The sequence below is a fragment of the Xenopus laevis genome, chromosome 4L (genome assembly GCF_017654675.1).
Source record: "Xenopus laevis strain J_2021 chromosome 4L, Xenopus_laevis_v10.1, whole genome shotgun sequence".
Lineage (NCBI taxonomy): Eukaryota > Metazoa > Chordata > Amphibia > Anura > Pipidae > Xenopus > Xenopus laevis.
In genome coordinates this window covers 40,565,119-40,583,431 of record NC_054377.1, presented here as the reverse complement: position 1 = coordinate 40,583,431, position 18,313 = coordinate 40,565,119, and the positions used below count along the sequence as shown (strand labels likewise).

The 18,313-nt window shown below is 37.9% G+C and overlaps 1 protein-coding gene across 1 annotated transcript in view; it reads left to right on the top strand.

Annotated features, from left to right (window-relative positions):
- The first annotated feature begins 207 nt into the window (after nucleotides 1-207).
- The window catches only part of LOC108713997 (cytochrome P450 2J6), a 34,738-nt gene continuing 16,632 nt past the window's right edge, over nucleotides 208-18,313 (top strand). Inside the window, exons 1-5 of the mRNA XM_018257805.2 lie at nucleotides 208-423; nucleotides 4,292-4,454; nucleotides 8,922-9,074; nucleotides 11,798-11,958; nucleotides 17,940-18,113. Of these exons, the coding sequence (XP_018113294.1) occupies nucleotides 262-423; nucleotides 4,292-4,454; nucleotides 8,922-9,074; nucleotides 11,798-11,958; nucleotides 17,940-18,113 (813 nt within the window). The 5' untranslated portion in view covers nucleotides 208-261. The remainder of the gene's footprint in view (nucleotides 424-4,291; nucleotides 4,455-8,921; nucleotides 9,075-11,797; nucleotides 11,959-17,939; nucleotides 18,114-18,313) is intronic.

Below are 18,313 nucleotides of genomic sequence, written 5' to 3'. Positions count from 1 at the left end.
ATGCAATGTACTTAGCAGACATTCTTACATGAAGTGCTTTGTCTTCACTGATCTCTGTTGAAATGTGTTTGTCTTTTCAGCTTTAATGCATAATAAAGTGCTTAGGATAATGCACAGTCTAGAATGTATAGGCCTCATATGTCGGAAGAGATTCTCAGTAAGATTCCTGTGTAGGGAAGGGGGTAGGGAATCTGGGTTGTACTTTGTGACTGCCGCTGTGGAAAGAAGTTGAGCACAGGAGCTTGTGTACAAACAGAAGTCATGGAGTTCAGCACCGCAGTCGTGTTCTGTTTGGCCCTATTAGGCTTCTGGTACTGGAAGAAATCTCGGCCAAATAAGTTCCCTCCTGGTCCTCTAGCTCTACCCATTATAGGAAACCTGTTGCAGATAAGCTTTTCTAGTTTTGTCAAGGATCTACAGAAGGTGAGTGAATGCTTCTTTGAACTGTACACATTGTGAATTTCACAAGCAGAGTGGCAATGCATAAATTCCAGCTCTGCTTTTAAATTTGCTTCTAATGATAAATGCTTGCTGCAGCCCTCATTAAATTAGCTTATTTATTCCTGTGCTTCCCTAAATGTGCAGCTACAGGAGTTTCTACACAGATCTGCACAATGCATATGTAAAGAATGCCCAGGGAGTGAGCCAGGAACTGCAAATGACAGGGCCATGACAGGGCTAGGAATGAGGGAACCGGAAGAGGACATTAAGTATTATGGGGGTTGTAATACCTGGGTGGGTGGAGACACGAGGGGTTAAAAGAGGAAGGAAGTGAAGGGAGCAGTGGCAGAACTACCGGGGGAGCAGGGGCCAGGGCCCGCACCCCCTCAGGGCCCCCCGGCAGTAAAAAAAATTTGGCCGTACGGAGGGGGGCGGGGCCCGGCTGCGCGTCACGCACCAGGGCCCGCCCCCCTCTATGAACGCTACTGGAAGGGAGCATGCTCTTTTACCTCCCGCCCTCCCCAGAATGAAGGGGTAGTTGGGTAAGGGGGGAATGGGAGTGTTAGCATAATGCCGCAGCGAAACGAACTTCCCTAAGGGGGAGCCGGTGAGAGTGGTAAATGTAGGGTGTAACATGGGGTTAGGCCTGGGGCCAAAGTGATGGAAAGGGCCCGGGGAAAGGGGCATGATTTACGGAGGAAAGCTGCGCCTATGAAGGACAGCAGGCGGGCCCCTCGCTATTGGCTACAATTCTTTGCAGCCTTCAGCGGCTAAATAAGTTAATAGTTAAATATTTGATGAATGTGATGGTGTATTGCCCTACACTAAATGCTTTAGTTTATTTTGGTTGTTATTTATGTGTTTTTAATAAACAAGCTGCAGCCTTTTCCACCCAAGGTATCAGGTGTGGTTGGGACGATACTTGGTGTTGTTGGGAGGGGCCCGTCAGATTGATATTGCAGTGTGACTGATCTGACTGTGACTACTGGTTTCGGAAGTATTTCTCATATGCAGGAATCATTCCTTGGTATGATTACAGGGGTAAGGAGAAAGCCTATTTACAAGGACACTATATAACTGATTTTAATATGAACTCGATAACTACGGCTTGTTGTGGAAATATGTTGTTTTTGTTATTACTGCACAGTAATAATTAATGAAGAGTTTCATTTCATAGTTAATTCCACCTCACTGATTGTGGAGTTGTGGAAGAGGAATATAATGTATTTCCATTACATGCTAGTATCAGTATATTATGTACACATAATGCATTATGTATATCTATGCATTCCACTCAGTGAGAGGCTGTAACACACTGGGATACAGACACCCAGAGAAAGACATAATGCTTGCTGCAATCTATTGATTGTGAATAAGAGCTCCAGTGGCATAACTACAATGCACTGGGCCTCCCCATAAAAGAATTGTTGAAGGGGCCCAGCCTGCACAGCATCCTCTAAGGGCTGCACCCGCTAAACAGGCTAACCATCTCACATCCCCTCGCTCCCCACCCCACTCATGGCAGGCAGGGTAGGGGACTTTCTAACAACTACAGAGGAAGCAGAACCGAGGACTCCTAGCCCCACCTCCCCACAACTGCGGGCTCTGCTGCCTTCTGCTGCCTTCTGCCTATAGTTATTCCACTGGACATACAGTAACTGTGGCAACAAGTAGACACATAATCAGATGGACAAAGCAGTAAAAGTACACAAATGATAAACTGGAATTGTGATCAAGGGTCAGGACAGTAGGCAGAAGTCAGTAACCAATAAATTTACTTTAGGTTGTAACGTCCACTGTTACAGAGGGGTGGGACACATGTGAATGATGTACTGTTCAATATTTGTCTAGCTTTGTGGAATATGTCAGTGTTATATAAATAAAGAATTATAATGCTAATGAGTGATCAGGAACTCGTGGAAGCTATCATGCACAGCAGTGGTAAAACACAAAGACAGTAGTTCTCTCAATGTCCCTAAGCCCCTGCTGCCAGTGTGACTCCCAGCAACTCTCGATACCTTGTACCTTTCTCTTGGTAATAAAGGATCCAGATCACAGAGTTTTTCTTGCAGCAATAAACTTGTTTATAAATGTTGAATAAACTTAATAAACGGAATTAAGTCACTTCTTTGAGGTAGACCAACATAGCATGTGATATTTCTTCCCAAAAACAAGATAAGTACACAATATGGATTACCTCACTCCTGTGTGCAGATTATTCACTGGGAATGCCTTTAATCTCTGGGATACTCTATTTGGGGTTTTGTATCTTGGCACCCTATCTAGTCCTCAACTCACCCACTGAAGATCCCTGTACTAGCGGGTGAACACCACAGGGTCATAACACCTCTACTTCTCGGAGTGTAAGGGTGCTCACTACCTTCCCTGAGCCTCCCTTTAGCTCCTAGAGCAACTATACATATAAACTGGCTAACCTTATCTACCATTTAACCCAACTGGAACACTGGGCCTGTATTCATTTCCCAATGAAGTGAGGTCCCAGGAAAGACCCTGTTCTCAAAGTGCTTGACCCTTTTATATTAGAACATACCGCCTTCTACTGGGCATTCCTTAGGCCAGTATAAAATAAAACAATCCCCAGGGAAATGAAATCACTACCTGGGTGAACAAAAGGACCATCTGAGGCAGCTAAACAGCTAATGCTGCCTGTGTGGAAATACACTGAATTCATGGGGTCTCTACGCTACATTAAGGGGTTAAGTCCAAATGAAAAAAACTCGAAAAAATTCTATTTTTTTTTCACTAGAAAGAACTAATTTTTATAGGAAAAAAAACTTGAATTGTTTTAGATTTATTATGCTCTGAGGCTGCTAAAAGTCTGAATCCAAAAATACTCCATCTAAAACCTGTTGAGGTCCCATTTCATCGTGGCCTGAAGAATCAGAAAAATGTGGGGGTTTCGAACAATATCACAAAAAATTCAAGTGTTTCGGGCATTAAACCCAAATGATTTGGGTTTTTTTCCCAAACCAAGTTTTTTAAATGATAAATAAGGTAAAATTGGGTATGAGACTTTGGTTGTGTTTTTTTTTTAATTTAAATGAGATAAAATTGTATTTCAGTAAATAACCTCCTTAGTCTTAGTTTAACCAGGCAATGTTCTCACTTTGAGGCAATAAACCCTGTTTTATACTTTATTCCTAAGACCCATGGTCCTGGGGGTAGAGGGTTGGGAAATATATTTTTATTTTAAACATCATTCAGTCGAACTCTACAAACACTAGACATTTCAACCACTGTACTTCTGACATTGCAGAATGTCAGATGAGAGCTACTGGCCAATGCAAAGGAAAATTAGGTGAATTTCTTGTGGTTCCAAGAAGGACCCCCATGGGCCACTACATCTTTTAATATGGCTCTATCTGATATAGCTAGCCTTGGTAGCTATGGGAGTGAGCAGGAGAATTAAACAGGAGAACTAAACATCAGCAACATAATTGGTGATGTCATTGGAAGGTTCACAGTTTTTTGCTGCACCTTATAAATCACTGTACAGTCCAAGCACTGGCCTCTATAATACGAAACATTGTTCTGGGCTGCTAGTTAAAGAATAACATCATCATCCTCAATATATACAATCTTGTTATCAGGGCTTAACTGTTCAATGTGTAACATTATGTACATACATACAGAATGTTTCAGCTGTCACAAGGAAATGTAGAGAAAGCAACACCTTTTCTTGGATAGGAGAATGGAGTTGTTCTATAGCCTTTCCCTACATAAAAATCTCCACTCTGGCCATGGCCCTAAAAACCTAACCGTGCTTCCCTTCTTTGGATTTTACCCCATCTTCATTTAGGCTATATAAATATGCTTTGTTTTTTTTCAGCTTTCTGAAGCATATGGACCAGTATACAGCATTTACCTAGGAGTAACCCCTGCAGTTGTGGTTCGTGGATTTAAAAGTCTTAAAGAAGTTCTTGTGACCCAAGGCACAGAATTTGCAGATAGGCCACAAAACAGAATGACAAATCTTATTTCCATTAACAAAGGTTTGTGATATGGTGCAAAAGAGTTTTAGAAATATCTCTGCCTTCTAACAAAATCAAATGAAATGTAAAATAAAAGTACATTTATCTGAGCAAATTGTAATGAGGTAATATAGAAATAATATCAATAATACATAAGAATGAAGTAATATTAAATAAAAATTCCTCAGATTTTTTCAGAAAAAAATGAAGAATACAGTGCACATTTACTAAGCTTGAGTGAAGGATTAGAATGAAAAAACTTTGAATTTCAAAGGTTTTTTTTGGCTACTTCGACCATCGAATTGGCTACTTCGACCTTCAACTACGACTTCGAATTAAAAATCGTTTGATTATTCGACCATTCGATAGTCGAAGTACTGTCTCTTTAAAAAAACTTTGACTACCTACTTCGCCACCTACAACCTACCGAGCACCAATGTTAGCCTATGGGGACCTTCCCCATAAGCTTTCTAAGCAATTTCTGATCGAAGGAAAATCGTTCGATTGATGGATTAAAATCCTTCGAATTGTTCGAATGATTTTGCCCTCGAAGTAAATACGATAAATCCTTCGACTTTGATATTCGAAGTCGAGGGATTTTACTTTGATGGTCGAATATCGAGGGTTAATTAACCCTCGATATTCGACCCTTAGTAAATGTGCCCCTGTGTGTTCAAAGACATTAGTGATCAAATATTACAAATGTATAGATTAGGAGAAGGGTACAAAGAAGGGTACAAAACATTATCCAAGTGTTTGGATATCCCAGCAAAGACTGTTGGATGAATTGTCATAAAGAAGAGCTACCTCCCAGAAAGGTAATCCCTCAATACTTATCAGTTTAAAGAAGAAGACTTGAGTGCAAAGCCATGAAGGCCAACAACAATGTAGCCTGTTGGACAATAAGGGGGGTATTTACTAAGACATCAATTTTCCCCACTTTTAAATTAAAGCAAGTCCAACAAACTACCATCCATGAATTTAATTATCTGTGCATCAAATCAAATTATGCAACTTTTTCCACTTGATGCTTAAATCGTAAGACTTTTTAGATTTGATGCCCGAAAAACTAGACTTTTTTGGATTATCGAACGAAAACTAGCCTGAAACCCTCAGATCATGAAGGCAAGAAACAATCTTCAAATTGTAAAAGGGACATCTGTAGGGCTGGAACTAGGGGTAGGCACGTGCCTGAGGGAGCGGCAGGCACGTTCCGTCTCTCTCGCCTACCCCCAGTCTAATCCCCTCTATCCCCAACTCTCTGTGTTATTTCTCCCTATTTTTAGCTTTCGTAAATGCGCGCTCTGATTCGCGCATGCGAGCGCCAATTCGCACATGCACATGAGTGCCAATTTGCTCATGCTCTCTCAGCCGGCAGTTGCCTAGGTTGCCTAGGGTGCCTGGCTGCTCTGGACATCTGCAATTGTCTTTAACACGTTTTAGCTGGAGTTTTTCCGGATTCGGATAATATAATACATCTAGAAAAATTTGAGTTTCTTTTTTCCCCCTAAAAAACTTTAAATAGACCCCTTAAAGTGCAACCATCAACTATATTAAGTGCTCTGCATAGCAATACCCTGGGTGGGTGGCACAAAACAATATATTACTCATATAGAACCATGTGAAACCACATCTGGAATCTCTTGCAGAAACCCAGAATGGGCAGCACTCCAGAGTTTAGTTAAAAATCCTTTATTTTTTAGTAGCAGGGCAACATTCACAGCAACGTTTTTGAGCCTTTCACAGCTCTTTACCACATCTGAAATCTGACATGAGTGTGACAGACAGATCTTTTAGTGCAGACCGCAGCCAGACCATGGTCTTCTTCAATGACCGCTTGCTTTTTCAGTGTATTTGAAGTAAACCTCATACGGGTGAGTCCTGTTGGCACACAAATAGCGGTTATGGTGTCTGTTTGTTGATTTATCTCAGGTGGTTTTTATAGGCTAAAGTCCATGCTGAGAACTGGTGCACTGTGCTTTGCTTAGTTTTGAAGACACTGAGACCTTGAATGTCACACAGCAACTGAGCATCTTATTAAAACATAATAAAGAACGGATGGTGCAAAATATAGAGAATTGCTGTTTCTGTCTGCTAAAATCTAACATCTGAGTGAAAGATCAATTTTCAACAGGACAATAATCGCAAACACAAGGCCAAAGTAATTCTAAGCAAAAAGGTGAATGTCCTATAATGGCACATGCATGTTTTATTTAATGACTGTTGCAGGTTAGTTGCAAGGTTATTCTGTCCTTGTTAGCTCAATTACTTTCTAACCTATGTAAATGCAGAATTTATGCAAAGAGAATATTTTAGGTTTTTAAATTTTTCTTAAGTGTGATTGCAGACAGGGTTCTTTCTGTAATTTTTGGTTAAAATTCCAAGCCAATTCACACCAGATTGTTCAGGTAATTCGATGACGTGTACATGATGACAACAAAGCTTTCAGTGTGCCATCACCCTAAGACTTGTTTCTACTACAAAACAATGTCATTAAAAAAACTAATTTTGACTTCCAGTGAAAGGTGTGTTAGTTAGCGGGAGAACTGGTTATAATAAAAGACACATCCATTGAGTTCTGCTTCATAAAACCTGCCTAACTGCTAGCTAATCCAGAGGAAGGCAGAAAGCCCATCGGAAGCCTCTCCAATTTGTCTCAGAGTGGAGTGGGGAAAAAAATTCATCCTGACACCATGATGGCAATCTGACCAGTTCCTAGATCAACCTGGTACTAACAGCAATTTTCAAAAACCCTGTATTTTCGCACTTGCTAAAAAGCCATGCAACCCCTTCTTAAAGCTATCTGATCTATCTGCCAGTACAACTGATTCAGGGAGATAATTCCTTCATAGCTCTCACTGTAAAAATCCCTTTCCGATTATTAAGATGAACTTCCAGTCTTCAAATCAGACGCCTTTGTTTCTGCTGGAAGCACTTACTGGTAAACAAAGCAGTAGAGTGATTATTATATGGTCCCCTTATGCATTTATAGATAGTTAAATATCACCCCTTGAGCATCTCTGCTCCAGTATAAACAACCCCAAATTGATCAGGCTTTTTTCAGAACCAAGACCTTCTATACCCTTAACCAACTTAGCTGTACCTATTTGGACTCGGACTGGCTTATTATCTACAAGGACCCCATGGTCCTTCTACATTATGAATTTGGTTAAATTGGATAAATGGTCTGCATATATTTACATTCCAGGTGCACAACCTTACATTTATTGACACTGAATCTCATCTGCCACTAAGCTGCCCAGATTCCAGTTTATCAAGATCCAACTCCAAGTATAGAATGTACCATTAACAACCACCCTATTTACCTGATCCAATAGCCAGTAGCCAGTTTCCTATGCATGTGCAAACAACATTACTAAAACCAAAATACCACAGTAGTTAGCCAACCCTTCAAAACAAAGGCATGCACAGTGAACGTTTGTTTAACAATGATTATCTTATTGTCCCATCCACTGACAAACTTCATGACTGAAATTTTAATACCTGTCTGTTTGTCTGTTGGGATATTATGGTTAGAACAATCATACATTTTATTAAAATTTGCACTTCATCAATGTAATGAAAGTAGACTATTTTATCTGAACATCCTAAAATTGCTAATTTCACACCAAATTTGCCCATGTATAGCCACCTAATCATAAAAAAAGCAATCAAATTTGTCTGACATGGACTATCCTTCATAAAACAATGCTAACTACTGCTTGTAATGCCATTCTCCAGAACATAATTCTGAATGAGATCCCTTAATAAACCTTCAAATAACTGGCGAACCACAGATGACAAAGTTAAGGGTCTGAATACTTTTGCAAGGCACCGCTAACTGAAAATGTAAAATGTATCTTTTATTATTTCATTTAAAATGGTGATTCGTGTCATCGATTCAGAGAATTAAAATGAATGTATCACTCCTGCTGTCATAGTTGTTTCACTTTATAGATCTGCTTCATCTCAGTTAATGAGAGGGTATGATCCCATTCATATTCCTGTACAATAAACCATTCAAACTATCTACATGAGAATTAGCTTTACAAAACAAAGAAACCCTTATAATTATCATGTACATTAATAGGTTCAAGAAAAGTTAGTCAGAAGTAAGGGTGTTTCAGTTCCTGAAAGGTTGTGTATGATCTAGCTGTGCTGCCCCACTGCCATTAAATGAAGCTTATTATCTCTGAATAGAATGTAAAGAGAAAAAGTGAGATCAAGTAAACTGTAAGCTAGATACAATTAGAAAATTAGAAAATACAGAGTAGGTGATCTCTTTTATTGGCCAATTTAGTAGATTATAAAATGCAAGGGGACTAATTAGGTCCCTGCTTTCAGTAGTCCTGAAAGCTTGTGTTTTAAAAGCTACTAAATAATCCTGTAAAAGAGATCACCTACTCTTCTTCACCTTCTACTATCTGCAACAAAATTGTCTAAGATAGCATACTCAATCTCCCACTTCTTATTGATTCACTTTTCTAGGTTTGGTGGCAGCTGCCTATGGCCTTTCTTGGAAGGAGCACAGACGATTCACCCTGTCCACACTACGGACTTTTGGCCTAGGAAAGAAGTCCATGCAAGAGAAGATTCTAGAGGAAAGTCAGAACCTTATTCATGAGTTCAAGAATCACAAAGGTACAGTAGATTTTTCTTTTATCAACAAAATGCATAATTTGTACTAGTGCAGTAGGCATAGTAGCCATTCATGCTTTTGCTTCCATTGCCTAATTGGTTGGTGAGTGGCCAACGGTATGCTTGGCTTGATTTTAAGCTTGCCATACACATTAAGATGGCCAATTTGGCAACCTACATTCTGGGCCACAAAGGACTGATCCAATCATTTGGCTGTTTGGGTGCCTGAGACAGGCTGATACAGGCCCAACAGGAAAGGACCACATAAGTGTGCCAATGTGGTTCCCACCCAGCGAGATTTTCAAACATACTGGATAGATATAGGAGAGGCAGTTGGGGTGGGTCCATACATGGGAAGATACTGTACTGTAGCTGCCAACTCGGTCTGAAACTCTGAACGGGGCAAAACTGCAGCTTAAATCTTGGTCTTAAATAGGTCTGCAGCTTCCTACTTTTATATGGTCATGAAACGCCTTGGTGACCTGCAATATTCTTTTAATTTACAACAGGGGGTATATTATTGCCCATATAAACTAAATGATTAATGAAAATCGCTGGTGTCTATGTCTGAAAGATTCATTGTTTAAACTATACTGATTAATATAGCCTTAGCCATTGTTTTTCAAAAAAAGCTAGCCCAACTACAGAATGCTGATTCAGTGAAGTCTGGTTTTTGCACTTAATAAATCTCAATTTTTTGGAGTTTTTTTAAAAGAACTGGGAAAATCATACATTTTAGAGATTTGTGGAAAAAAAGTCAAATGAGCCCCTTATACTTATATATGTTTCTGTTAGTAAGCAGCTGAATTGACATGTTTGAGAAGCAAACATCACATTTCAGATGACAACTAAAATATGCACAAGATGAAATTCAAAGTACCACTTTGCTATCAATGCCAGCACAAGTCCCTTGAGGCAACCTTGGAACAGATCAACTCAGACAGTGGCAAACTATCATTTACCTGGTTTTGCATCTTTTTAGTGGATAATGCAAGTATCCAAATAGAGATCAACTTATGTTTAAATCCTCCTATTCTATAAAAAGAAACAATACTTCTAAACATTGCAGGTCTCTATAAGAACAAATCACATATAACAGCCTAAATGTAAAACATTGTTTCATACAAATAAAGACTTTTCATAAAGAAAATACTTTTACAATAGTATGTACCATCGGATTATCCAAAAGCTGCCATTTTAAGATCTAGGCCCCACCCAACACAGCTCTTTTATTACCACAGTACTTTCAGGTGAGAACTTGGGTGAGAACTTGGAACATCACAAAATGGTGGCTCAAGGGGAAAGATGTACAAGGGCAATATTTACTGATATGTATATGCAAATTTGGTAAGATTCTTTAATAGGGCACTTATTAGGATATACATTATCTGCAGGTTAAGTATTTACTCTTTAATGTATAGTTTTCCTTTAACATATAAATAACATAAATACTGGTCATTAAGGATGATTTATGGGGTAGATTATATTTATCTTAAGATGACATTTATGTGGGTGTGTGCTGATTTTTGTATAGAAGGAAATGGACACAGACGGCTCCTCAGCAATTAGTGATCAACTATGAAAATGTAAAAGGCTATTAGACATCACCTTGGAGTTCCATCATCTACAGCCTCATGCACTTACCTTGGCATGGAATTTTTTTGTGACTTCTATTAACCTTAGAAATTACCATTGGGCCGTGTCAGACTGGCCCAGGAAAACTCCTGGTGGGCCCAGGTGTCAGTGGGCCCTCATGCTGCTAAACACTTGTCCTATTTCATAGCCATTCCTTATTTCTATGAGAACAAAGAGGTTAAATAGATAGAATAATAGATTATAGTATGTAAAGAAAAGAGACTAGGAGAATAGAGGTTGAGTGAGGAGAGGAAGAAAATTGTACAGAGAATGAGGCCCTGGTCTAAAGTTTTTTGGTGGGCCCTTGGCTAACGTTTTTTGGTGGGCCCTTGGTGTCCCAGTCTGACACTGCCGTAGGGAGTACATTATTTTGTATCTAAAGATACAATCACTAGTGTATGTAGTACATGGCATTAGGTTAAGGGCTAAACTACACGTGAGATTTTGTAGGATCGACAGAACGCATCCTATATGTTAGATGTAGTCACAGTGGTCAAAATAAATAAGCACTGATACAAAATTTTTCTGACACAAAACACACTTATTGGATGCAAACAATGCATGCCGAATCTTCATCCGACAAGATAACTTGTCGGACCCACTTATACTAGGGATGCACCAAATCCACTATTTTGGATTTCAGATACAGATGCATGAACAAACCACACCATCTGATTTTATTTGATCTGATTTTACATTATAGCTACAGGGGGGGGCAAATCAGATAAAATCTGACCCATAAAACCTGATCAAAATCTCCTGTGTAATTTAGTCCTTAGATAAAGTTTAAGTGCACACCACAATGGAGGGAACTGCATTTTCTTCTCTTTCTTATGTATTTGTTACCAACGGAAGTAAAAAAAAAAAAAAGGTTCATACTCATTTACCATTTTGTGCTAACATCGATTACTTAATTCCCATAATTATTGTATTGCTGTTATGGTACTAGCTGTTAATGAGAAAAGTAACATATGGAGGCAGTCTTTCTATGCCATTTTGGTAGTACATCCTTAAATAACTCCTGTAATATAAACTGTTGTGGAGCAGTTTTGTTACATTCTCTGTTTTTTTGTTATTTTTTTAATTTATAGATTCTCTCTTGGTGCCACACTTCATTCTTGATAATGCTGTATCCAACATTATCTGCTCAATTGTTTTTGGGAGGCGCTATGACTACCATGATTCCACATTACGCAATGTACTAAAGTATGTACATGAAAATATGAAGTTGGTCTCGAGTATCTGGGCACAGGTAGGAATCTTTTTAAAATCTTTTTTAAAAAATAAAATTTTTTATAGCAAAGTTAATTTTACAATAACATTTTAAAATGGCATTGACAGTGATATTCTACAAATTGTAGGAACATTTGCAGCTGGTCTTCATTTTTATAGTCCAAAAAATAGAAATGTAAACAATTCCTACTCCTCATGGACTTTAATCAAAATAAGTTTAGTAAAAACTTTATTGCATCACCCATTACTTCATCCTACTGGAGGGGCTTGTGTCAAATACAAAAAAAAACACTGCAAGGGAACAATGTACAATGTTTAACCTTGTGCTCTGTGTCTGATATACTGTACCCATTAAGCTACAACATGTGATATCAAAACACAAATTGACTCCAGCAGAATATTATAGAGACTTATATGAAATATGATTACCCTCTGCCACAGAGCGTACTTGGAAAATTCCAGAAACAAGCCTACATTGTACAATTCATAAACAGCTCCACACATTTCAAACAGTATCCGCCATGCTTACCCAGAAAAACTAAATCAGAATCATTCCATGCAGCACAACATTTAGGGATAAATAGCTAGGTATATACAGTAGGCTATACTGTTTATCTGTAGCAGTCAGGTATTTTCATGTTAGATAAGTATAACCAACTATATACTGTATGTATTTGATCGATTATCCAGAATTGGCGGCACCTAAGATCTTCATCTTAGGTGCCGCCAATTCTGGATAATCGATCAAATACATACAGTAAATAGTTGGTCATACTTATCTAACATGAAAATACCTGACCTTTCAGTAATTTAGTGTACCATGTTAAAAAACCCAGATTAAATTGCACCTAACCTTGCAGAGTCAGAGGGGGTTGTTTATCGAAGGTGGGGTTGTGTTTTCCCAAAAAATTATTTAGAGTCTTTCGAGGGTAGTTTTCAGTCAAAACTGAAATTTTTGGGTTTAAAAAAAGAAGAAACTCTAATTTTTCAGGGTTTTATTAAAAAACCTATAATTTTTCAGGGTTTTATTAAAAAAACTCAAATTTTCCGAGATTTATTATACCCTGAAGTAGGATATAGCACGAATCTGAAAATACTCCAGCTAAAACCTGTCGAGGTCATGTAAAAGTCAATGGCAGTTCCCTTGAACCATTTGAAGATGTCAATGGCCTTCATGATGTTCTTTTTAAGTGGGTTTCGATCGAAAACTCAATTAATTCGAACAATTTGAATTTTTATCTTCGGAAAACTCGATTAATTCGAGTTTGGGCTTTTTAACCCCAAATTCACTGATTCAATTTTTTTCTACTGAAACTTACTTTTACATTTTTACATTTACTAAAAAACACATTCAAATTTGTATCCACTTAAAGTGAATAGCAAACAACTATAAATATATGAAAAGAAGAAATCAGCAAGCACTCCGTGAGTCCACTTTCAGCAGGTTAAAAACATACAAAATCCTGATGCTTTCATATCTACGATATGTAGTTATAGGCATGTGTATGTTTTTAACCTGCTGAAATATAACCTTTGATTTTATACTAGTGGACTCATGGAGTGCATCCCGATTTGTTATCTTCAAGTACAGCGCACCTTAGCTACGGGTTTGGGGCGACACACCTGTGCCACCCGTCCGATTTGGTGAGTGCTTTTCCCTTTGAAATACAACATTGCAAACCCAGAAGCGAGGGACCTGGGGTCTGTGGACACCCGGGTCATCGGAGACAAAGGTTGAGCATATACGCTACTTTCATGGAGCAATTATCGCTAAAGTACAATTGTAACAAGACATGAGAATATTACATTTCCCCACCCTCTCTTTTTCTTTTCTCTTCTGCATCTTTCTTTTATGTTTCAGTTAATAAATAAATAAAGAATATTCAAAGAGAATATTACATTTATAGCGACTGTTGCCTTTTGTTAATATAAAAGAAACGGAGTCGAGCCATCATTAGTATAATATTAATATTACTCTTTACATGAATGAATTTTCTGTAACCTCCATAAATACAGGTGTGTGACCTGTTATCCAGAATGCTTAGGACCTGGGGTCTTCCGGATAACGAATCTTTCTGCAATATGGATCATCTTACCATAAGTCTACTAAAAGATTATGTAAACATTAAATAAACCCACAAGACAGTTTTTGCTTCTAATAAGGATTAATTATATCTTACTTTGGATCCAGTGCATGGTACTAGTTTATTATTACAGAGAAAAATGAAATAATTTTTAAAAATTTGGAATACTTGGATAAAATGGAGTCTATGGGAGATGGTCTTTCCATAATTTAGATCTTTCTGGATAATAGGATTATACTTAGATTTCATTTCTTTGCAGTTTTAATTGCTGACCCCTGCAGATTCAATACATACTATTACTTATAAAAAATTTTATACAAGAAAAGGAAAAAGAAACCCCACCAATAGTTATGATTCTAAAGTTTACAGGAAAATTCTAATAGGTGATGCACCTTACTTATTTGATAACAATAATTCGTAAGAAAATGTACTAAAAAAAGAATTTAAAGTGCTAGTGCCGTTATAGTAACATTAACTTTTCCTGAATAAATTGAAATTGAAAAATTGAAAAACCAAATTAATTCAATTCATCTGTGAGATAGTATTACTGTACTGCAGGTTGGAGTGATATCACCCCCCTCCCTTCCCCCCCAGCAGCCAAACAAAAGAACAATGTGAAGGTAACCAGATGGCAGCTCCCTAACACAAGATAACAGCTGCCTGGGAAATTGACAAAATGTCTTGCCCCATGTCAGATTTCAAAATTGAATATAAAAAAATCTGTTTGCTCTTTTGAAAAATGGATTTCAGTGGATAAGTCTGCTGGAGTAGCACTATTAACTGATGCGTTTTGAAAAAAACATGTTTTCTGATGACAGGATCCCTTTAAATTCATCCATAGATAGACAAAAAAAATTCATTATTTAAAGAACGGTGCAATAATTTAAAGTAATAAGCCTGAAAAATTGATTGGTTAATTAAAAAGTAATTAAAAATGACCAAACATGGTAGTGGGTTAAAAGATGTAGTCACAATCCATAAAATTAGATAATAGAAATTGGAAAAAATAGATGGTGGAGATGTCCCGTAAACTAGCTACCTGATTTTTTTCTAGAGCCTGGGACACCACAAAGATAAGGCAGGACAGGGTAACCGGGGCTGTGGCCTTGGTATTTAACTTGCCCTAGATGTTTTAAAGAGGCTAAGTAACCCTATGAGGAATTAATTACAAGTTAATATAAGAGAACAAAAAGTCTGGATAGAATGGAGTTAACTGGAGAATAAAAAGAGAGATATGAGAAATTATGAGATTTTTTTCCTTAGGTTTCATTCATTACTCAATGCTGCCTGATGGCTAGACAGACAGGGAACATTATTAAAAACATCACAATGTGTTGAAAGGTGATGATACAGTATATTGTAAATTTCAATAGAAAAGCGTGGAATCTAATAGAATAACCTTTTGTTATACTATGTTATGACTAAAATTACTATGAAAACAGAAATGAAAAGAATAACCCTCTTGCAAGATCTATAAATATAGAGAAACTAAAAGAACAGACTTTGTATATTACCTTCTGATCGATACATGTAAAACATGCAGTGATTTGGCTAAATTGCAGGAAATGGCAAATCTCCTCCTGTGACATTGCTCTAAAGGGGATCCAAAGTCAGAAATAAAGAATGCAAATTTTTCCATTGTAGAGCAAAATTATCAACTTTAAGGTATTCATTCATTATTTTTTGTCACAATTGTCTCATACATGAGCTCATTCTTCATGACTTGGTTAAAAGCAGAGAACTACTCCAGTCTTCTTTCTAGAGGGTTGTTGGCATTCCCGCTGAGCAAAGTGGCAGCTAATGCAAAATAAGCAGGAATTATTAACAAAAATATATACTTATTACCAAGTATAAATATGTCAGATTTAGTGTTTAAGGGGATGTAAAGTCAAAAAATAATATTGCAAATACCTCTTCTTCAACAAATTACATGCTAAATTTCAGGAAAATGACTAATGACAAATCTCCAGTGAGATTGCTCTAAAGGGGATCCAAAGTCAGAAATAAAGAATGCTAATTTTTTTCTATTATAGAGCAAAATTAGTAACTTTAAGGTATTCATTCATTATTTTTGGTCGCAATTGTCTCATACATGAGCTCATTCTTCACCACTTGGTTGAAGGCAGAGAACTACTTCTTCTACTTCTTTCTAGAGGGTTGTTGGCATTCCCGCTGAGCAAAGTGGCAGCTAATGCAAAATGAGCAGGAATTATTAATGAAGAAGGAAGGAGCACGGATGGGTGCTTCTTACAGTTAGCGACCATGTTTGTGTCCTTTTTTGACCAAGTACGACTTGCGAGCAATGTTTGTGAACATGCACAGAATATGTAACAAAACTCCAGAACAAGTGTTAAAGGGGATGTAAAGTCAAAAAATAATATTGCAAATACCTCTTTTCCACCTTAAAAGAAGCATCTTTGCAATATACTTTATTTCGAAATTCCGTACCGTTTTTGTAAAACAAGCATTCTTCTGCCGACGTTCGTATCCAGCAGCAAGAGTTCAATGAAACAGGCCTAGGTCAAGATCAGAAATCAATAGAATTAGTAATATAGCACACCCAGGAACACACATGGTAGAACCTATAATCGGGCAAAGTCTGTAGGGCTCTGGCATTTTTTAAAGGCCAATTTTGTGAAGACGTTTCGCGTTGACGCTGCACATTTCAACGTGCAAGTTTCATGACACCGCGCACGTTTTGACGCATTGGCGTCAGAACGTTACACCGTGCCTTGTGTATCCCCTGGGCCTCGCCATCTTGCCGACGGCACTGAAGAAGGAAGGAGACTAGACTTTGAAGGGAAATGCTTATGGAATCTCTGTATAAGAAGTGGAGCATTGATGTCCGAATGTTTAATCCAGGAGCATTCCTTAGGCCGATGACCTCTCCAGTATCGTAGGGAACCTCTGGAAATACAAGAATCCAAGATCTTCTCCACTTCATACTCTTGATGACTATCCATAATTACGGGGGCAAGAGAAGATGACTGACTGACCGAACATGGAGGTTTGATGAGGGATAGATGAAACACGTCTGGAATCCACATCTCTGACAGTAATTGAAGCCGAACAGCCACCGGATTGATGTGTTCAATTATAGGGAAAGGACCAATGTATTTTGGGCCCAATTTAGGAGATGGAATTTTGAGGTGAATGTTCTTGGTAGAGAGCCAAACTTTATCCCCATGAGAGTACTGAGGAGGAGAAGAACGTTTCTTATCGGCAAAAGAACTCCAAATCTTATAGCTTGCCAGATTGCAGGCGTGTGGGTAACTTGATCATTGGTCGCAGGTACATTGGTGAGAAGAAAATCTTGAGGGAATGCCAAAGGATGTTGACCCTATTCACAAAAAAAAAATCTCTCTGAAGAGGCATGTAGAGAATTATTGTGGCAAATTTGGCCCAAGGAAGGAGATCAGCCCAGTCGTTCTGATATGGCATCTTAAAAATTGTTCTAGTACTTGATTGACTCGTTCTGCGGCTCTGTTAGATTGAGGATGATAGGCTAAAGGAAAAAAAATTTTGTTTCATTTTGCCTTTTTACAACTTCCAGTGTCCAATTATAAAAAGCAGATTGCCAGAAGAGCATGTCTGTTAATATGACTTTGCTGGTGTCCATTGCTACAGTATATGCTTTTGGAGAGGAGGGGTGTTCATTGCAACCATGCGTTTGGGGTCACTAGAACAGTATTACTTGGTGACCATAAAAATAGGATCAACAATATAATTATATAAGTAAAATGTATCTATATATGAAAGGAAGTTCACACATTCAGTTTGTTACTTCTGTTTTCGAAGTGAAGTCTAACCCGAAAACCATATAAGGATTGTGAACGAACGTTAATAATACGTACTGCATTTCTGCTTTTGAGAATGCCTGATTCATTTTCATTATTTATACCCTTTTTGTTTCCAGCTTTATAATACTTTTGGCTTTATCCATTACCTGCCACTACCACACAGGAAAATTTTGCAAAATTTGGAGATCATTTTTAAATTCCTAAGAAGCATTTTGGAGGAGCACAAAAAAACCAGAGTACCTGGAGAGCCAAGAGACTTTATTGACTATTACCTGGAGGAGTTGAACAAGGTACAACATGTTTATAAGGCTTGGTATATAGATGCAATATATATGTTCATACATGTGCAGTGTATTGTATAAGCTTATAAAAAAATGAACAGTTGTTGCAATTTGAAAAAAAAATGTAGTAGGCCACTACTCCCCATTATGCACTAATGTCATCTATCTTCTTTTCGTATATTAAGAAAATTAATTGCAGTTTACCACAT